Source organism: Manis pentadactyla, chromosome X (genome assembly GCF_030020395.1).
Source record: "Manis pentadactyla isolate mManPen7 chromosome X, mManPen7.hap1, whole genome shotgun sequence".
Taxonomy (NCBI): Eukaryota; Metazoa; Chordata; class Mammalia; order Pholidota; family Manidae; genus Manis; species Manis pentadactyla.
In genome coordinates, this window is record NC_080038.1 from 71,042,562 (window position 1) to 71,065,292 (window position 22,731).

At 41.0% G+C, this 22,731-nt stretch overlaps 2 protein-coding genes across 2 annotated transcripts in view; both read left to right on the plus strand.

Annotated features, from left to right (window-relative positions):
• Positions 1 to 10,889, plus strand: part of P2RY10 (P2Y receptor family member 10) — a 28,263-nt gene extending 17,374 nt beyond the window's left edge. The window contains exon 2 of the mRNA XM_036930004.2: positions 8,596 to 10,889. Coding sequence (XP_036785899.2) covers positions 8,645 to 9,631 — 987 coding nt within the window. The 5' untranslated portion in view covers positions 8,596 to 8,644 and the 3' untranslated portion in view covers positions 9,632 to 10,889. The remainder of the gene's footprint in view (positions 1 to 8,595) is intronic.
• Positions 1,944 to 5,943, plus strand: LOC118922871 (transmembrane protein 47-like). The gene has a single exon (XM_057495529.1). It carries the CDS (start codon positions 2,203 to 2,205, stop codon positions 2,746 to 2,748), a length of 546 nt encoding a protein of 181 aa, XP_057351512.1. The 5' UTR covers positions 1,944 to 2,202; the 3' UTR covers positions 2,749 to 5,943.
• Positions 10,890 to 22,731: the final 11,842 nt, after the last annotated feature.

A 22,731-nucleotide genomic window follows, 5' to 3' on the forward strand; every position in this document is an offset into this window, starting at 1 on the left:
TCAGGTGTAGGAGTGATTCGCCAATCTCACACTTCTTTCTGGCACAGTGGGGGTGGGGGGTGGGAACTGATATGTCTAGATTGAAGGGGAGAGAGATTGGCAATACAGGGAACACAAATCAACCAGAAATAGTCAACAATAGAGTCAGAGCCAAAGTGAGAGACAGAAACAGGGAACATATTCTGACTTTTTTCCTTCTATTCAGCATTTTCCTGTTAGTGGATTCTTAGGTTATTCTCCTTTCTTACATTTCAGCCATCTCACAGATTGTCACCATCAAGCTTCTCTGAGAGACTTTATATTTCTTCCCTACTGAAAACAAATTATCCCAATCTCTCCCTTCCATGGAGATTTTACATTCAATTGTCACCAAACATATTTGGAGAAACTCTTCCTACCTTCAGTCTGGTAAAGAGAAGAGGTTTTGGATAACAGGCAATGCAAATCTCTAAACTCACAATAAACTGTAAATTTCAGAGGCATAAGAACACATAAAAAAGAAGTTGTGAACTTGACCTTTAGGTTGTTGTTCTGGCATAATAGGGCTCTATTATTTAACACAAAATTGTGAACACAACAACCCCCTTTAGTAAGTGAAAATTTCTACAGCAGTGAAGCAGAAACTAATGTCCATGTCAGTAATGTGCAAAAGTGGAAGTATGATTTGGGTGGGTGTGAGTTACTCTTAGTTCTTGGAATTGTAATGCATTTGATATGTCTTCACTTCCTCTTTCACAACCTCTGCTTGTATAGTAGGTAATAGTAGAAACAATGTCAATACTGAAGTCAAAGTGAGTGGTGAAGTGGGATGGGTAGCATGTGTGAGGACAGGTGTTTAGTTCTATCTTGATGGCCTAACTAGAATACATAAGTTTTAAGATCATAAGATCCTACTGTGTGATTAGAAAGGTTCTGCCATAATGTACCCTCCAAATGTCATGATGAGCCCCATTCAATAGAATACGAAATACTGATTACCTAATAAAAAAGAATGCTTAATACTTAATAAAATAGTCCATCCTGAGCAGGGAGATGGAAATGCTGCAACGGAAATAGCATAGACCTTGGAGCAATTCAGGCATGATAGTAAATCCTTTCTACACCATTTTCTAGCTTTGTTACATTAGTAAACTTCATCTTTCTGAACCCCAGTTTCTTCATCTGCACTATGAAAACAATAGTACTTATGTTTTAGGATGGTTATGTGAACTAAATTGGACAATGCATGTGAAAATTTCATTGCAGATTCCTGGGTACATCATTAACAATCAGTCACACCATGATAATTATTTCCTGTTTTTTCACCTGTGAACATCCCTTCACACACTGTTCTAAGTCATACCTGTATAAGCAAGATGAATGACTCTTGAGGACATACCACAGATAGATCAAGTAGGAAGGATGAAATATAAAGAGCTGGGAAGAAATGCAAGTACTCTTTAAATTAATGGTAGTTCATAATGTCTCTCTTTTACCTGTGAATTAATCCCTTGGTGTTTTGTTCTTTTATGATATTTCTATTTCCTGGAGTAGGACTCAAAATTATATAGGAAGTCATTTTACTTATGAGAAGAATCTAAAATCAGGTCATCCTTTTTTATGGCAAAATTACTGAAAATAAAACAAAGCAAAATAACAATAACACAAACCCTTATTCCACCTGAGGAACATCCTCACTACTTTGTTTCTTCCACTTCTAGTTCTAAATGCAATAAACACTCCTGAAGTATGGACAGAAGTTATGTTTGTAAATTTTGACTTTGGGAGAAAAAAAATGAAGAGCAATGTATGTAAAAAGATTGGTCACTTTGTCCCATTTAGTAGCTTTGTGGCCTTAATAAATTCCATTTCTTCTACCTATATTATAAGGGGGCTAAATTAAATGATTTTCAAAAGTCTTCTCCAATATAAACTTCTACAAGACAGTCAAAGTTAAAATAGTCAAAGAGCGCGGCGCGGGGCCGGTAGCGAAGGTCCGCGGCGGGATCGGCGTCGCTGCGGCTGCTCACGATCCCCGCCCGGCCGGCCGCCTTAGCAGACCCACCTGCTCGGCGCGGCGGAAGGGGTGCGGAGCCCCGAGGTAGCAAGTCCTCGCGCGCGGCGGCGCGGCTGCTTGACTCCGGGGACGGTAGGGCTCCGGGCTCTCCGGACCCCCCTGGCGTCCTCGCCTCCGGCGGGGCCGACCAGCCGCAGCGCCCGGGCATGGCTTCGGCGGGTAGCGTCATGGAGGAGGTGCGCGTGTCCGTGCTGACCCCGCTGAAGCTGGGCGGGCTGGTGTGCATCTTCCTGGCGCTGTGTCTGGACCTGGGGGCCGTGCTGAGCCCCGCCTGGGTCACGGCCGACCATCAGTACCACCTGTCCCTCTGGGAGTCCTGCCAGAAGCCCGCCAGCTTGGACATCTGGCACTGCGAGTCCACGCTCAGCAGCGATTGGCAGATTGCTACTCTGGCTTTACTTCTGGGCGGTGCTGCCATCATTCTCATTGCATTCCTGGTTGGCTTGATTTCTATCTGCGTGGGATCTCGAAGGCGCTTCTACAGACCTGTTGCTGTCATGCTTTTTGCAGCAGTTGTTCTACAGGTTTGCAGCCTGGTCCTTTACCCAATCAAGTTCACTGAAACTGTGAGCTTGAAAATTTACCATGAGTTCAATTGGGGTTATGGCCTGGCCTGGGGTGCAACTGTATTTTCGTTTGGGGGTGCCATCCTTTATTGCCTGAACCCTAAGAACTACGAAGACTACTACTAGAACCAATAGTCTCAAATTTAAAAACAAACAACCATTCAACAAAAGGATTACGCCTGCATCTTTTCTAACTCACTGTTTTCTAAAACACTTGTGGAGTATCAAGCAGTTTACTTACTTGATTTAATGTCTTTTGCCTTTTGGCTGTCAACATCATAACCAGCTTTTACATCCATGTTAGGGACCTGCACAAGAGAGCTGATTAGACATAGGCAAATGCTGCAAACTTCCAATACGTTCATGTCATTTTTCTTGACAAGTGAAGGTTCCTAAATGCCAGCAAGCATTGTGAGAAACTAGCTGGAGTGCAAAATGCCTGAGTCTCCTATTGCCTGCAGGGGAGCAGCTGGCATAAGCAACATTTAGAAGTTCCTTTATGCCCACAAGGATTCCACTCTCAGAGTGCTTATCACCTGCTTAGCCCACCCATTGGCCCTCGGTTATTTGAGAGAGCTCTTGAAAAGTGAACTGCCCTTTGGCATTAATGGGAGTTCTGAATGTAACTGGTTAATGGTACATATTCCACCTTTATGAATACTCTTTTTAGTGGGAGGTTATGCTCTGGCAATCAGCATCTCTCTGGGAAGGGAGTCAAGACTTAGAGACATATGCTTTTCATTATGTGGTTAGAAGTTGTGCCTCAGCCATATCTAGAATGAGGAAAATGCAGAGGCTCTACTTTCCCTGGGGCAACTAGAAAGAAATATGCATGAGTTGCTTTTGTCCCAATTGCCCTTTAAATCATTTACCAAACATTACAGCAAATAACTGTGCATATGTAACAGCTTAAAATATTTTTATAGAAAGTGAACCATTAGTATAAATGATAATGAGCTGTTCCCTAGCCCTACACCATGCATTTGCCTATTACACGTAAAATTAATGTTTGCTCTAGTGAAGTGATCTGAACACTATTTGTACACGTTGTTAAGAGGCTTAGATCGGTATTCACGCTTACTTAACGTACAAAAGCACATACACCTTAAAGCTTTTGCTCTACGTACTCTACTGTTTGACTGGAAAGTTGTAATAGAATTGTATAGGAAGAAGAATTGAAATGGTGTTGATCGGAAAATGATTCTTCTATAAGCGCTGTAGTTGAAAAGAGAGTAGCAATTAGGATGATCATTTTGTTTAAAATTCATTAAAATAAAAGGCTGCTTTTTTCAAGTATTTTAAATGTCTTTATGAAAAAGGAATAGCAATAGATTTTTATAAATGTCTAAATGTCTCAGTAGAGGAGTAGAATTCATCTGGTTATTACCTGGTCCTCTGAATTAACTAATGGGCTAACTGATTTGTGCACACAATAATGATGGATTTATGTTAAGGGAATCGTTTGCTGGCTGTTCAAATGGAAGGAAAAATCAATAATAGGGAATAAGTTTGCAACTATCTCACAATGCAAACTTGTGATAATCCTATTTAATGCACAAATTTGGATAGTTTAATTATAAACATATTTTTATATCAAATATACAGTTCTAATATAAAACTTATAAATGAAATTTTTGTTAACAAAGACACTAAAACAGTTATGTCCTGGTTTTGGCCCTCTTGCAGAAAGAAGCACTGGAAAAATCACTTAAAATGTACCTATGTTCTACTGTATTGCAAAATCCGTTAAGAGCAGGACCTCATCAGTGGTATTTAATAATTTGCTTTCCTTCCCAATGCAGAGTTCTGCTTTCAGCTTGTCTTAGGATCTGTTGCCAAAACAGCAGGAAAGAAAAACCTATTTTATTATTCAAATGCTTAAAAAAACCTCTTGCCTTGTAACTTTTCTATAGAATCACAAAGTAAACAAGAAGAACCAGGCTTATTCTGATTTTAGCAATGATAGAAGTGATTAAATGCATGCTAGAGAGAAACCATTATAAAAGTATATGATTCTATATAGAATCATAAGAAACTGTGAGTGGAAGTTTTCCAGAAGGATACTAGTATTACAGACTCTTTTGAAGCAATTTTCTTGACAAATAAGTAAAATCTGGGCCAAACTGTCTTGCAGTTAATTACCTATTTCAGAGCAGCATGAGAAATAGATTTGTTGGATAGAGAATTCGGCTAATGAACACTCTATTGTGAGAGAATCTCTTTATTCTTGAATAATGGAAGAACAGTATATTGGTGCTGACATCAATGAGGCGCTTTTCTTAGTCCTAGTAGAGGATGCAGTGTGCTGTTAGACCAATATCACATCTCAAGTTTTACCAAGTTTTCATTCTCTGTCAATATGACAAGCTGGAAAATGACAGAATATATTATAGGCTAAGGCACACACATTTGCAGTTTACTGGAAAGTAGACTTATTATATAACTTTTCCCCTTCCTGGTGAAGAGCCGTATGCTATATTTCTACCATCACTAATATTTGAAAGTGTTTTCATTACTAACAAGCTCAGTACAACATGCACGTTATTGTTGCTCACCTGAAACACTGTTTTGTCTATTAGAATAAATACAAGTGAATTTTCACCTACATTAACATAATGTTTTTGCAGCTTGAGGTTTGTTGGATGTTTTCTTATGAGCAAACCTGTTAACTACAAACCCATTGTCTATCTTAGAGAGATATATATTCACATACACATATACACATATAGCATAAAGTACTCAGCAGGGCTAGTTATTTGGATTTCTTGCACAACTGTTTAGCTTTTTGTAAGTTCAACATGTAAATTTTAAAAACAAATATAGAGAGACCTACGTGTTTGAAATATAAATGATATATATGGATTAGCATGTACCTGTATATTATTAAACATGTAATGAACTGACTGGTACGTGATGTCCAATTGTATGGCTAGCAATGTAATTTATTCAGACTGTATTTTCGTACAGAGCAGCGCACACTAACCTATGCCTCTGTGTCCTCTTTAATGCCTAAAACTGTGCCTAGAAACTTCATCTGTCTTAAAAAATAAAATATACTTCATGCTGTTTATGCTATTAGTTTCTCTCCTGCTGTTCTATATTTATTATTTTTAAATATACATGTTTACTACTTAAATATGAATTCATGGTATTGTGGTTATTTTTTGTAACAGTCCTCTGGGGAAACCTGTTTATCACTCCAGTGGTTTTGAGTTTGCAGTTCCACAATCGGTTCTTCATTTCATGGTTTTTGTAGCTGACATGAAATTATCTACATGGAAAAAATAAAAATAAAAGTGGTTTCGCTGAAAAAAAAAAAAAGTTAAAATAGTCAGGTTGTTGCTCTCTTGACATTCTTTTCTGCAGGCAGCCTGCATAAGTCTATGGCCAGACCATGAGAAGCCCTAAAGATTATTCTATATTCTCCATGTGTTGTATATAATGCAAAATAGAAATTACACTAAAGCATGAAATAAGATTTAAAAAGCCCCAAATATTTTCTCCTTATGATGACTTTTTAAATGAAAAATAAAGTATTAAGTCTTAAATTGTTTACAAGAAAATTATTTTGATAGCCTCTTTTGTTGGTGTACTAATCAGTGTTCACTGTGAGTGTTAGATAATCTGCCATGTTCATTATGTCACACCAGTACAGAGATGCCCTTTGGTGGAGAATTAGTTTCTTCTCTTCCAGATCACATAAGGGAAAGTATTCTAGTTCAGCTTCTAAATTCATATAATAATGAAATTTTTCATGTAAAATTGTAATGAGACTTAAGCCAGTAGACACAAAGTGCACAAGCACTACCAGCCCTTGTGATATAATTGATATAATTATAAGGAGGTAGCATTTCCAAGGCATTAAAAATAAGCTAAGTTATTGGCAATACAGGACAAAGGATGCAGGGCAATTTCCAAGTATTGTGGTGTCAAAGTAAGAAGTCAGGACTCAATGGGAAAGGTGGCAGATGAAGGAGAAGCAAAGGAACCTAACAGGTGAAGCTAGATTTTTATCACTGCAGCTGGGAATGAGTAAGTAGTATTCACTTTAATAAAGGCTTAGGACAGGAAATAATTGGATGCAAAAGAAACAGAATACTTTAGGAATATATTCTCCCATATGGTATGTTGCCTTTTTGTTTTGTTGATGGTTTGCTGCACAGAAACTTTTTAATTTGATGCAGTCCCACCTGTTCATTTTCACTTTTGTTACCCTTGCCCAAGAAGACATATCCAGAAAAATATTGTTCATGCTTATTATGTTCAAGAGTTTTTGCCTATATTTTCTTCTAAAAGTTTTATGTTTTCATGTTTTATATGCAGGTCTTTAATCCACTTTTTAGTCTACTTTTGTATATGGAGTTGGACAGCAATCCAGTTTCATTCTCTTGCAGGTAGCTGTCCAGTTTTCCCAACACCATTTATTGAAGAGGCACTCTTTCCTCATTGTATATTCATGGCTCCTTTATCATATATTAATTGACTGTATATGCATGGGTTTGGTTTTGGGTTCTTTATTCAGTTCAATTTATCCAATAAGGGGTTAATATCCAAATTACATAAAGAACACATATGACTCAATACCAAAAAATAAATAATCCAATTAAAAAACAGGCAGAAGACCTGAACAGACATTTTTCCAAAGAAGACATACAGATGGCCAACAGATACATGAAAAGATTTTCCACACTGCTAATCATCAAGCAAATAAATATCAAAACCACAATGAGATATCACCTCACACGAGTCAGAATGCCCACTGCCCCCAAAACAAGAAGTAACAAGTGTTGGCTGGGATATGGGGGAAAGGGAACCCTCCAGCACTGTTGGTGGCAATGTAAATTGGTGCAGCCACTATTGAAAGCAGTATGGAGTGTCCTCAAAAAACTAAAAATAGAAATACCATATGACTCAGTATCTTAACTTCTAGGAATTTAACCAAAGAAAACAAAATCTATGATTTGAATAGATGCACCACTATATTAATTGCCACATTATTTACAATAGCCAAGATATGGAAGCAACCAAAGTGTGCATCAGTAGATGAATGGAAAAAGAAACTGTGGTACATATACACAATGGAATACTATTCAACCACAAAAAGAAAGAAATCCTGCCATTTATGAAAAAATGGATGGACCTAGAGGGCATTATGCTAAGTGAAATAAACATGGTGGAGAAAAAGAAATACCACATGATACCACTTATATGTGGAATCTAAAAACAAAACAAAATAAAATGAACAATACAGTCATAGACCCATAGACACAGAGAAATGCCTGGTGGTTACCATGGGAAAGAGATTAGGTGAAGCAGGATGGGTGAGGGGGTTTAAGAGGCACAAAATCTTAATCATGGTACAAGTTGATCATGGAGAGGGAAGTGCAACATGGAGAACATAATCAATGGTTTTGTAACATCCTTCTGTGTTGACATATAGTAACTTCACTAGTGGGGGTAGGTATTTAATAATGTGTGTAACTGTGGAATCACTGTGCTGTATTCTTGAAACAAATATAATATTGTATAACAACTATACTTCCATAAAAAATAAATTAAACAGGGATAATCTAGTTTTTAAAATACAGTTAAGGAGCAAAATGATCTACCTCTATCTCCAGAAAGCAGTCTTTGAAACTCAGAGACTAAATATGGAAAAATAAAACAGATTCAAATGCTACACATTTTCTGTTGTGCTGAGAACAACACACAATATCTCTGGACATCTTTGCCTGTAAGACATAACTTAAACAATTTGGGAGAGCAGTTTGGGGATAATTCCATGGTTCCCTAAATCATTCACTGGGTGAGCTTGGATCAATAGTATATCTTCCTTGAGTATCTCCTTATTCATCTGTATACAGGTCCCTTCTAATTCTAACACTCTGTCTCTTGTAAGTATGAAAAAGGTATCCAGATTTTGGCTAAAGAACTGATTAACCATTAGACTCCTTTTTTCTTTGCTTTGTTCAGGGATCATAACTTCACGGCTTACCTTGGTGAATATACTGAAATATTCAAGATGGGTAGCAACAGTACCAACAATGCTATGACTAACTGCAGTGTCACTAGTGTGACATTTCAGTACACCCTGTATGCAACCACCTACATTCTCATATTCATTCCTGGTCTTCTGGCCAACAGTGCAGCCTTGTGGGTTCTGTGTCGCTTCATCAGCAAGAAAAATAAAGCCATCATTTTCATGATCAACCTCTCGGTGGCTGACCTTGCTCACGTGCTGTCCTTACCCCTCCGGATTTACTATTACATCAGTCACCACTGGCCTTTCCAGAGGGCCCTTTGCCTGCTGTGCTTCTACCTGAAATATCTCAATATGTATGCCAGCATTTGCTTCCTGACGTGCATCAGCCTTCAGAGGTGCTTCTTCCTCCTGAAGCCCTTTAGGGCCAGAGACTGGAAACGTAGATATGATGTGGGCATCAGTGCTGCCATTTGGATCGTCGTGGGGACTGCCTGTTTGCCATTTCCCATCCTGAGAAACACAGACTTAGCCAACAACACTGAGTCCTGCTTTGCTGATCTTGGTTATAAGAAAATGAATGCAGTTGCTTTGGTTGGAATGATTACAATCGCTGAACTCTCAGGATTTGTGGTTCCAGTAATCACCATTGCATGGTGTACCTGGAAAACTACTATATCATTGAGACAGCCACCACTGGCTTTCCAAGGAATCAGTGAGAGGCAGAAAGCACTCAGGATGGTTTTCATGTGTGCCTCTGTCTTCTTCATCTGCTTCACTCCCTATCATATTAACTTTTTTTTTTATACTATGGTAAAGGAAACCATTATTAGCAGTTGTCCCATTGTCCAAAGCACACTGTATTTCCATCCTTTTTGTCTATGCCTTGCAAGTCTTTCCTGTCTTTTGGATCCAATTCTCTATTACTTCATGGCCTCAGAGTTTCGTGACCAACTATCCCACCACGGCAGCTCTGTGACCCATTCCCGCCTTATGAGCAGGGAGAGTGGTTCGTCAATGATTAGCTAAAAATAAAATAATTTTTCAATTGTGATTATGTTTAACTATGTTCCCTGGCTTTTTCAAGGGCCAGAATGACCAACCAGACAACTCCTTTCATTGAACTTTGGGGACAACAGAAAAAAGGTCTTCTTGTGTGATATTTGTGGTCACAGGGATGTGAAGATGGAGGCCAAGTGTGACTAATGTGGGAGAGGAAGGGAAGATGAACCTTCTTTGTTTCCTCATTGAAATTGAAGGCGCTTTCTTATTTAAGAGACATAGATCATGTTTTTACAAATATTTTCAACCAAATGGAAATTGATATTTTATCTTAAACATTTATTCACTAAATATGATATTGTTAATAAGATACAATAAATAAAAGAATCTTTTCCAGAATGCAAAAGTAAATCTCTTTCATATAAATCCTTTTATTTGTAAATGATAGTAAAAATGTTCAGTCTGTCTAAGAGATAACTGCACAGGCAAGGGAAAGTGAAAACTGAAACAATGTATGCACAAACATCAGGACCACAAACCTGTATATAAATAAATAAAGGGCATGGAAATTTGCTCATTCACTAAAAATGTGTTGGATACCTATTGTATTCTGCGTTACAACTTTCCTAAGTACTTTCACATATAGCATCTTATTTGGCCTTTCTAATAAACTTGTGGAACTTTCCAGTACAAATGAATAAATGGAATCTAAGAGAGGTGAAATAACTTGCCTGAGGATAAACAGTGTTGAGCCCAAATTTGTCCTATATACACCACATATGCTTGTTAGTCCATTTGCATTGTTACATTTATTAAGTTAATACTAAACTTGACTTGAATGGTGAAAATATAAACTAAAGCTAAGGCACATGAGATAAAGACTATTTCTACACAATTTTCTTGAGATTGAAAAGTTTGTGGGTTGTGGGAACGGCATGTCAGACCTCAGGTTGCAATGCATAAAATGATAGATTGCTCTAATAATGTCCTGATCTACAGTGTCCTGATGATCAGGTGTATAGGAAACTCTAGTAGTTCATTGTTTGCCACAAAAATATATACATAATGCTTAATGTTCATCATACAAATCCCATAAGTGGATGAAAGAAAGAAAGCTGTAATGCTGAGAGGTAAATATTCTGTGAAACTCATATTTTTTTGAGGGGTCGGAGCTTACCCAAACGTTTTCTTCTTAAACTTTGCATTGCCCTGAGAAAATCTGTATTTATTACAAACTTCTCTGTGAACAGAGCTCACAGAATTGCATTATAAACAGAAAACATCACTACACCATGAATGAATGGAAATAAAGTGTGTCCTTCTGTCAGCCTTATCTTCATTTTTCTAGAGGTTACAGCTATTATGTCAGAGCCATTATGGAGTATATGAGTACAAACAATCCTCAGCTTCTCAGGTTGGCATTTATAAAACTCAGTCCATCAATTTCATCTCTTATGCCTGCAATTTAAATAGTAAAAACATCATGTGTAGGGAGGGGAAGAGAAGTGGTAATCCTCAAAACATCCATTTGAACAGACTTACTGTTGAAGAGGAAGAAAAAAAATTAACAGTAACAATGTTTCTAAGGAGGTAGAGTGATCTGTAATTATAAAGTAGTAAGACTGGTACTCTTATGCTTAATTAACCTGTATCTAAAGGCACTGCCTAATGAAGGTTTCCAGATATGCTTAAAGTTAATGGCAGCATTATCAGAATTACTTCATGGCCTCAGAGTTTCGTGACCAGCCCCACTCTAAGGTTATGATTTTGAAAGAAATCCATTTGGCACTACACATCCTCTTATGTTTTTGGAGAAAGGAACCTCCTCAGTTTTAAATAGTAATGCTTTCAAGTTTTTGACAAAACTAAAAATAGAAATAACATATGACCCAGTAACTCCACCTCTAGGAATTTATCCAAAGAAAACAAAATGTCTGTTTTGAAAAGATATATGTACCCCTATGTTTACTGTCACATTATTTACAATAGCTAAGATATGGAAGCAGTCAGTGTGTCCATCAATAGAGGAATAGATAAACAAGACGTGTTACATTAAAAAAAGAAGTACCACTTCAGACACAGGTTTTGCGGATTAGTTGGCAAATTAAATGATGTGCCTTTCATTGGGTCAGAATTAAATTGGAGTATTTTGGCTGTTTTTTTTTGACATGGAAATCCCTATCGTAGTGAGATAGGAAAAGATACCATCAAAGCAAGCAATTGTTAGTTTGGAATTTTAAAGGCTGAGATACCAGGAGGAAAGGTGGTAATACTTGATCATATGAGGTAGCTGAAGAAATCAGTGAGTCCAAGAGATACAAAGGTTTTACAGTGGATTTGAACAGTTTTCCCTGTGCTTGTCACAGGGACATGATGTAAGATAAAGAGGGCAGCAAAACGTATCCTGGAATCATCTTTTCAAAAATTCACCAAAAAAACTTTACATTGCTCCCAAATCTCTCTAAGACACTTGTCAAAATCCACTTAGGGAACATTCAGAATTTAATGACCCTAATTAAAGCCTTTTTAACCTGACAGTTTTGGTAAAAAGGGAAGGGATTTTGAGGAGTAAAATAACTTTGTGCAACAATTTATATGACCTTGAATGCAGTTAGTAAATGATTGGTTATACTGCTTATCTTTAGAAAGTTTTAAATACTAGCACAGAGTATAGATACAAGATTTATCAGAGAGCAAATCCATTATCACTATGAAGTATATACTCAATTTTATAAAAATGTTAATTATCATGCTCTTATTTGAAAATTAACTACTCTGTGATAAAATTTCTTCTATAAGAAAATCAGTTTCTCCTTTCATTCTTCTGCATATTTTCCAGGAATATAATCTACCACAAAAGTAAAGTTACTATTTATAATAGAAATTTAAAACCACATTCCTCTTTTAAGTAGTAAGTAGTTTGGATGTCTTATTAACTCTTTAGAAGTACTACTGTGCCTTTAAGTACATTAAAATACAATATCTAATTACAAGTGAAAATATACTATTATACTCTAAGGCTCTGAAAGAGTTCATTAATCTCCCAAAATTCCAAATTCACCACCAGTGAATAATTAAGTTATTTTTGCCCCCTGGTTTTTTAATCATTAACCACAATTTAAAAAATTGATTTCCATTTTCCTTATAGGTATTCCTTTATCCAAGTAATTTATATGTGCATAATTTTTATTGTACAAAATTGATAAAGTAGGAAGGGGATAATTGGTTTATAGAAACTGAATTTAAAATTGGGTAAAAAGGAGAAAGGAGAGTAACACAATTCCAGGAGCTATTAAAATAGACTAGCAAAATTTCCTGATCTTCTAGAATAGGAGGAAATATTTGCATGACCTTAAAAATTAAATTTGAACTGGGTCTTGCATGATGGGAACATTTTCAAGTTGTTGATAAATATAGAAGAGTAAGCATTCTTACTGAAAACCCTTTTGAGCCAAGGGTGGAATGAGGAAAAATAATGGGAGGTGACCACTGAATACTATGGTTTGGCTAGAAATATACACAGAAGCAGTTAGTAATGAGGCTATAAAATTTAGAAGTCTGGTTCCAGTTCAAGATGGCAATATATGGAGAACCTGAACTCACCTCCTTCCATGGACACACCAAATCTACAGCTGTATATGGAAAAAAATGCACTGGGAAAAAACTTAAAAACAGGCAGAGCAACCACTTCACACTGTAATATGAAAGGGAAACCACATCAAAATGAGTAGGAAAGGCTGAGACATAATCTCACCATAATCCCCACTGCTGGTATGGCAATACACAATTGGGAGGGGACTCAAAACTTGGAGCTTCAACTTGAAGATCAAAGGGTTCTTACCTTTGGAAAAATTGGACAATCCAACTTTTAAGACCAGTGCATGAATGACAAGACCCCAAAACATCTGAATTTAAGGACCAATGAGGCACAGCTCCATAAGACACATGGGACTGTGGAAAACTGAGAAATGGCTCTATAAAGAGCTCTCGTGCAGACTCACCCACCCCAGGGCCCAGCACAGAAGAAGCTCTTTGAAAAGCTCCTAGGTTTTATGTGAAAGAGACTCATTGCAAATTTTAAAACATTGGTCTGAAGGGCAGGGCCCTAATGAAATATACTCTGGGATGAAGGCTGATGGGCACCATCTTTCTGCTTTCCATCTGCCCTGCTAAATTCAGTGGGCACTATCTTTGTTTTCTTTTCTTTTTTCTCTATTTTCTTATTTTACTTTTCTTTTCCCTTTTCTTTTCTTTTTTTAATAGTTATCATTTTTGTACTTTCCTTCTACCTTGCTGCAGTTGGTAACCCAATCTTCATGCTCTCCCTCTGCTGCACTACAAAGTACTAGTATCTATTGGAGGTGAGTGTCTATAGGTCTGGTGTAAGTTCCCTCTACCTTGCTACAACTTGTGCACAGGGAGCTTGTGATTATGGGTCCTATGGGACTGTAACAATCAGAGATACAGTTTGTAGTGGACTACCACTCTTAGGGCACTGCACAGGTAGCAGACTGCAACACTCCCAAAGTCTTTCTGATAAAGAGGCCAATTTGTTTCTCCAGATAGTTTGGTCTGAGAAGCAGGCTTCTGGTTTGGTATACTTACAGGTGCCTATGGAGGTGCAATCAGGGAATGGAGGCTGGAAGATGTAATCTTTGCTCATTCCTTCTGAATCATTCCATCTAGCTTGGATTTTCCAGAGAGGAGCTTAAAACTTCTTCAGTGCCCTGATTTTTTAGACTACTGACAGAAAATACCTCTACAATGCCTGACTTCGGTGGCCAGAAGAGTATATAGTCACAGGTCCCCTGGAGATATAATCAATGGAAAAAGAGTTCTTAAGCAGCTACAACCCTGAGGGCACATCAAGAGGTAACAGACCCAAGAATTCAATATTCCTGTGAAAGATGTCTAATTAGCTTATTATCATAACTGCAGTTTGAGCAGCAGGGTTCTAATTAAACATACATAGAAGAGCTAACTGTAAACCTTTCCTGAGACCTTGGTAAATGAATACTATGCTTACACTCTTCTTCTGCCATGCTCTAGAAGGCCAGCATCTCTGAAGAGGGAGTTCTTATATGTGTCTGTTGCCCTTGTTTATATGTCCAGTGCCTTGGTTTTTGTGATCACTGCGCAGGGGATAAATCCTTGCCTGGCTCTTATGGCCAGGGTTCTCAAATTCTTGGGTCACATATAACAATCAAAGAGACAGTTCTTGGCAGGCTGCAACACCCAGGGAACTACAGACAGCAGAGTGAAACATCCCTATCCATTCTCTAAAAGGGGACTACTTGCTTGTCATATAGCTTTGACCTTAGGGGAAGCTTCAGGTCTGGCACACATCTAGGGACTATGGAGATGCTGACAGGGAATGCAGGATGAGGGACACCATTTTTGCACTCTCCCTCTACCTTGCTACAACTTATCAGTATCTTCCAGAAAGAAGCCTACACACTCATGTGGAGGCACATTTTTTGTGAACTGCTGCCCAGGGGACACCTCCAGATGGTTTGGCTCTAGTGTTCAGTAGGGCTTACACCTGTGGTCCCATAGGACTGTACATATTTGCACTTTTCAAAAACTGCTGCATGAGAGTCTGGTTTCCAATCACTATGAATGTAGGTGCTGATTGAGGTCATTCCCTTTGGGACACTCACTGGTCTTGGCATACCATTGCTAAGCAGAAAAGTAGATATGAGTGTGATGAAGAGAGAATGAGACCAGTAAAGCCCACTAGAAGGGACTCAAAGAGTTAACCAGTTAAAACCAGAGAGCCAGAAAAGACTCACAGAGTTAATAAGTTAATCAGTTGAAGCTCCAAAGGCCAGGAGTAACTTGGAATATGAAGATATTCACTAGATAAAGAAAAGTATCCCAGCATAGCCTATGTCTTCATTGCGTCAGATCATGCCATTGTAAGATTTACTTTAGCCGGTGTGGGGAAGTTGGGGCTCCTATGGCCAGGATCCTCACTGAACATAAACTACCTGATGTAACTGGCCTGTTGCTGAACTGCCTTTTCCACACCTTTAGGCAATAAGATATTATTGTGCTATATAGAGATCTCTGCCCAGTGCTCCGGGCAGAGGCAGAGATGCTAGTGCTCGACCTAACGCAGGGAGAACAAGCCGGGTAATAAACCCTTTCACCCCAAAGAACGTTTTGCTGTCAATTTCTTTGGTCACACTGAATCCATAGTGAACTCACCTGGGGCTGAAACCCATTGGCAAGACAATTGGCGAAAGTCGGCAAGGTTCAGTGTTGACCAAGGAAAACGACAGGCTGCCCTTATGGGAGGGGTGCTTCAGCAGGCTGCCCCTGTGAATGGGGAGACAGTGGATCAGCCCCCAGTGGGTGTGTGGTCTGAGGTGGCTTGCCTCCTAGAGGACTGCGCCCCACCTCAGGACTGAAGGCAAGAGGAGGTGACACCTGAGGCAGTAGGGGTGGCTCTTGGTAGAGTGAGTGGATCCTGTGAGAAGCAGAGTGCCCGTGAGGCAGCAGTGACCGTGGGTTGGCTGCTTCTCACAAGCTTAAAAAGGTGGCGTGAGAACGTGAGCTGGAAACTTCAGTAGATTCCCTGAGGAGGGAAATGGCATTGATGCAAGAGGCGGCACAAGAACGTGACCTGCAGACTTCTGTGGATGCCCTGAGGAGGGAAATGGTATTGACGCAGGAGCAGGTGGCACGAGAATGCGAGCTGCAAACCTCTGAGGATTCCCTGAGGAAGGAGATGGCCTTGATGTGGGAGAAGGCAGCATGGTGGCATTGGAGACGAGACAGCAGCGCTGCCAGGTGTTCTGAAGGAGGAACAGGCCATCAAAGAAAAAGACGAACTCCTGAGGGAAGCACAGATGGAGGTGGCATGAGAACGTCAGCTGCAAAGCATTGAACTGAAGGTAAGAAACCTTCTGAAGACTGAGGTAGGATTGCTGCGAGGCACAGTAGAAAAGGTAAAGGTTGTAACAGAGGAGGCACTCGGGGGAGGGGAGAGAAAGGTGCCATCAGCCCCAGAAATGGAGGAGCTGGGGAAGGATGAAGGGGTGGTGCCAGAGGCACTGGTTCCTCCTGTATTGAAAGCACGCCCAGCGGTTATAAAGAAAATAAAGACCCAGCAGCTGAAAGTTCCCCAAGGAGAGGAGCAGACCTCTCCCCAGGTCGGAGAGCACTCTATGGTCTGCCCCTATACTCAGGCTGAGCTGGTAGATTTGGGCTCCCGGTTTAGGCAGAAGCCCTCAGAGTCAATATCAGCTTGGCTCCTGCATCTGTGGGACTTAGGGGTGGATGGAATTGCTCTGTTGGGATCAGAGATGGGAAAGCTGTCTTCCCTGACAGTGCAGCCTGCCTTGAGGCAGCAATTACAAAATGCGCATCAGACCCCAGGGAGTCACTCCCTCCTCAATTGGCTTATGGCTGCACTTCCTGCTGTGTGGCCCAATCCAGGTGATCTGCCATCCTCTCCTGTTAGATGGCAGACATATGCTGAACTCCATCAGGTGCTACGAGAGCTAGGCATAAGAAATGCCATCTATAGTCCAGAGAATTATAGCCCAGATGAAGAGATTTTCACTACTGTGATGAGAAATATTGTACTTCAAATGGCTTCTACATCCCTCTTTGGGACTCTAGTGGCCATTCTTTCTTCTCACTTAGGGCATCCCATAAGCAAGGTGACACGAACAGTAGCAGACTTAGGAGAGGCAGAAGCAATGAGAATCGGGAAAGAAGAACTGTTACTCACAAGAAGAATTTACAGGGCCCTATGAAGGTTATGAGGACCCAGATGTGGGTTGATTTAATACAGGTAGGAGCAGATGGAAGGAAATTAGATGGAAAGTCCAATAGGATCTTATTGGAACTATGGCAACAGCTGAAACCAGAGTAGCAGTTCCAGCCATTAAGACCAAAGAGGCAGAGGTCAGAGACAGAACCATAACTCCAGCCTGTGTGTTTGCAAGACTTCCTGCTGGAGAACGAGCCAACCTCAACTGAGCCCACACAGGAAGGTAATTGGGGAACACGGTTTGACTGAGGGAAAGGTTAAGGTATATGCCCTGAGGGACCAGGGGGGAGACCGGAGGCCACATGTTGAAATAGCTATCCATTGGTCCCCAGTGAACATACAACATGTCCTGGCTCTGGTGGGCACAGAGGCTATATGTTCACTGATTCATGGTAACCTTGAGCAGTTCCCTGGGACCCCCACTATCATAGATGGATATTGGGGGAAGGCTATCAGAGTGAAAAAGCCCAAATCCCTTTGGAAATAGGGCATCTACCCCCAAAAGAGTATACTGTGTATGTATCTCCTATTCTTGAGTATATTTTGGGGATTGATATCCTGCAGGGTCTATGGTTGCAGAACACTGCAGGTGAGTTCAGACTGAGAGTATTTGTGGTGAAGGCAGTTCTGAGGGGACATGCTAGGCACCCGCCCATAGCTTTGGCTGTGCCTCAGTGGGTGACTAATACCAAACAATACAAACTGCCTGGAGGACATAAAGAGATTACAGAAACTCTCCAAGAGCTGGAAAAGGTGGGTATTATAAAGCCCACCCATAGTCCTTTCAATTCGCCAGTGTGGCCAGTTAAAAAGTCAGATGGCTCCTGGCATATGAGTGTGGATTACAGAGAACTGAATAAAGTTATACCCCCTATGCATGCCGCTATCCCCTCTGTTGCAGGCTTGATGGATACACTCAGCCATGAACTAGGAACATATCATTATGTGGTAGATCTTGCTAATGCCTTCTTTTCCATTGACATTGAGCAGGAAAGTCAGTAACAGTTTGCCTTCACATGGGAAGGACAGCAATGGACTTTCACCGTCCTCCCACAGGGATACCTCCACAGCCCCACCATCTGTCATGGACTTGTAGCCCAGGACTTGGCTACATGGGAGAAACTGCCAACGGTGCAGCTGTACCATTATATTGATGATGTCATGCTCACATCTGATTCTCTTTCAGATCTTGAAGGTGCACCACCTAGACTGCTGCAACATTTACAAGAGAAAGGATGGGCTGTGAACAGCACCAAGGTTCAGAGACCTGGTTTGTCTGTTAAATTCTTGGAGGTCATCTGGTCAGGTAAGACCAAAGTTATACCAGAAGCAGTTATAGACAAAGTTCAGGCCTTTCCTACCCCCACAACTGTAGCATTGCTACAGGAGTTTCTGGGTCTTCTAGGTTACTGGTGAGTGTTTATACCACACTTGGCGCAAATTCTGAAGCCCTTATACCAGTTGGTATGGAAGGGCATCAGGTGGGACAGGGATGAAACATGTGCATCTGCCTTTACTACAGCAAAATGGGCAGTCAAGGCCATGCAGGCCTTGAGTGTGATACACCCATCAAGGCCCTGTGAGCTGGATGTTCATGTCACTGAAAATGGTTATGGCTGGGGTCTCTGGCAACAGTTTCAGCGAACTCACCAACCTGTTGGATTCTGTTCACAACTCTGGAAAGGGGCAGAGACACAATGCACTTAGATAGAAAAACAACTGGCTGCTGTGTATCACACCTTGCTGGCTACAGAACCCATCACTGAAATGGCCCTGATAAAGGTAATAACCACTTATCCCATCTTGGGATGCGTATGAGACCGGACCCAAAAGCCAAGGAGTGGTGTGGCACAAACACCCACACTAGCCAAGTGGGGTGCTTACCTACAGCCACATTGTGCCCTCTCTAGTAGCCCCTTGAGTGAAGAACTCCAATGCTTGTTGGGGCTGGTGACATATACTAGTGAAAAGCAGGAAGAAGCTACTTTTGAACCATTAGTGGCAGAGAGTCCCTATCGGGAGGGAAGAGCCCTTATACCCGAAGATGCATGGTACACAGATGGCTCCAGCTGTGGGCAGCCCTCGAAATGGAGAGCCATAGCTTTCCTTCCTAAGACTGAGACAATATGGATGGAAGACGGTGAGGGGAAGAGCAGCCAATGGGCAGAGTTGTGGGCTGTGTGGCTTGTGATCAGCCAGGATCCCTCCCCTGTAGTTGTCTGCACTGAAAGCTGGGCTGTCTATCGGGGCTTGGCCCTGTGACCACCAACCTGGTACCATGCCAACTGGCTGGTTGGTTACTGACCCCTTTGGGGACAAGAATTATGGCAAGACTTACGGGCCTGTGGTCAGACTAAAATAATTACAGTATACCATGTGACAATTCATTTGCCACTGGCACCCCCAGGAAATGATGAAGCAGATAAATTGGCCCAGATACATTGGTTAGAAGGAAAGCCTACCTCTGATGTAGCCCAATGGCTACATCAGTGTTTGTTGCATGCAGGGCAAAAGACAATGTGGGCTGTAACCCGTTGGAGGGGCTTGCCTTTGACCTTCGGAGAAGTTAGTAGAGCCCGGCAGGAGTGTGTTATGTGCTCCAATAGGGACTTACACTGAGTTCCACAGCAACATGGGACAATAGCTAAGGGGCCTATACCCCTCATCAGGTGGCAGATAGACTATGTTGGGCCTCTACCTGTGTCAGAAGGATATTGGTATGCGATGACTTGTGTGGACACAGCTACTGGACTTCTGGTTGCTTTTCCTAACCGTTGTGCAGACCAGCAGACAACCAAAAGAGGCCTGGAGTGTCTCTTTGCTGCCTATGGCCGACCACAGGTGATTGAGAGTGATCAGGGCACCCATTTTACTGGACATACACTGCAAGAATGGGTACAACAGCTGGCAATCAAGTGGAAGTTTCATGTGCCATACAATCCTACCACAGCAGGCATGATAGAGAGGCACAATGGCTTGTTAAACTCCCTACTAAGGGCAGATACCAGTAGTCTGTGGGGATGGTCAGTCTGCTTATGGACTGTGGTACAGCATTTGAGAGACCCCAAAAGGGAGCTCTGAGCCCCATAGATGTGTTACCACATATGGCTGCCTCCCCTATACAACTGCAAGTATAAACCAAGGAAGAAACCCTGAAGCAGAGGTTTGGCCACCAGAATAACATCTTGCTGCCAGCACCACCTGCACTGAACCCGGGAAACTCCATTGAGTGGATGTGGCCTTGGACCTTTCGACACATGAACCAATGATGGCTGGCTCTCCTGGCACCTTGGGTCAAGGCCTGGAAACTGGCCTCCTGTGTATTCCTGGAATAACAGCAGAGTGGCCGCCAAATGTTATAATGGTATTTCCAGAACAGCCAGAAGGTTAGAGCATCTTACTGGGGAGTTTTGTTTTATCATTATGGCCAGTGCATGCACCTCCAGTAGCACTGTATATATACCCTTCAGTAACCCCCACAGGGAAAGGAGTAAAAGTATGGTACACTAGGTCTAGAAGGGACCCCCTTCCTTTTACAGTCCTATCATAGGACCACTCTCTTGCATGCCTCCTACCTGATGGACAAGATTTGCCTATGTTGGTGTCATTAAAACATGTGTCTTATCGCCCCTAAAGTCTTTGTGGATTGGGAACTTCCTCTGACTTGAGGATTATTATAATTTTTGTTATTAGGAACCTCCTCTGGCTCAAGGATTATTATAATTTTATATAAAAATATTGCTGTATCTTAATTTTTATTATCTCTAAGTTGTTGTTATCCTCTGTTGCTATCATGGAATCTGGTTACAGTGCACCAGCTTTCTCGCACAGGTACCATTGCAGAAGATTAAATGCATGTAGATTGTAAGGCAAGAATCCTGGAGGAGTGGAGTGCAGGGAAGTTGGGGTTCCTATGGCCAGGATCCTCACTGAACTTAAACCACCTGATGATGTAACTGGCCTGTTGCTGGGCTGCCACTTCCACAACTTTAGGCAATAAGCTATTATTGCGCTATATAGAGAGCTCAGCCCAGTGCTCTGGGCGGAGGCAGAGACGCTAGTGCTCGGTCTACCACTGGGAGAACAAGCTGGGTAATAACCCTTTCACCCCAAAGAACGTTTTGCTGTCAATTTCTTTGGTCACACTGAATCCATAGCAAGCTTGCCCAGGGCTGAAACCCATTGGTAAGACAGATTGTTAAATGCCCAACTTATTCTTTAACTTCACCTATGTGCTGTTTTTTCCTCCTCTGGCTTCTAATGAAGTATTATGCAACCTGGGCAGGAGACAAGCATCACGGTTAACTTTTCCTGCCTATGATGAAAAAAAGCCCAGATATAAACAGCAGAGTGAAAACAGGAAAGAGTCCATCTTAAATTTAATCCATCTTTAAGATTGCATTTTAAAGTCCAGGAAGTTAAGAAGTAAGATTGTTAACATATTCTTTAGCAAACATACAATAACTCAGCCCACATTTGTGGCAGGAAAGGTGGTCTTGATTGATATGTTCCCAGAGGGAAGATGCTGTACTGGGGAGGAAAAGACCAGTAAATTTCTTGTGTTAATTTTGAAGAATTACCTGGAGGACTGATAGTAGAAGAGAAGAGATGTAATGTCTCTCATCAAAGGTAAACATCTTGATACCCCTTGACAAGTCTACACCCCCTAGCCCTTTGTCACATTCCTGAAAAATCCTTAAAAGGGGGAACTCCCAACTTTTAGCATTTCTTTCCTTTGAGGACACATGCACTTTTTCTTAACCTTTCAGAGCACCTCTTCTCTGAGGTCATCCACACTTTCTTTCTCTTTAAATAAAACTTAAAACTTTTGGCACACCTCTTCTCTGAGGTTGCCCACACTCCCCTTTCTCTGAGTATGCACATTTTCATCTTAATTAAACTTCTCACTGCTCAATTTGTAACTTTTGTCTCTGTGCTTTTCCAGTGGTGTCTTTGTTATTTTGCTATTTCATTCTAATCCTCTGGATTTAAGCTCAAGTGTTCTCTCTTTCTGTCCTATTCAGATGAGTAGGGAGGGGCTGTTGAGAGCTCAGATCTCATATTTCAAATTACTCTCACCTGGGTGACACAGATGGAACTGCAACTGCACAATCATGCTCATTAGTAGCCTGCCTGAAAGTATCCTTTCTTTGCCTCAAGGAAGTTCACAGAGCATAATCTCACTCTATCCAGTGTTCTATGCTTCCCCCAAATCCTAGGGTGTAAGGACTCAGTTCCCATGCCATGCAGATCCAAGCAGGCACTAGATGCCAGTTGACACTGGCTTAAGGTATTAGCAGGGAATGTGCCCCATGCTGAGTAGCAATAAATGAACTTCCTCTAT

Bases quoted from the DNA above. Each gene is read 5' to 3' on its own strand.
- LOC118922871 (XM_057495529.1), top strand. From the start codon at position 2,203: ATGGCTTCGGCGGGTAGCGTCATGGAGGAGGTGCGCGTGTCCGTGCTG.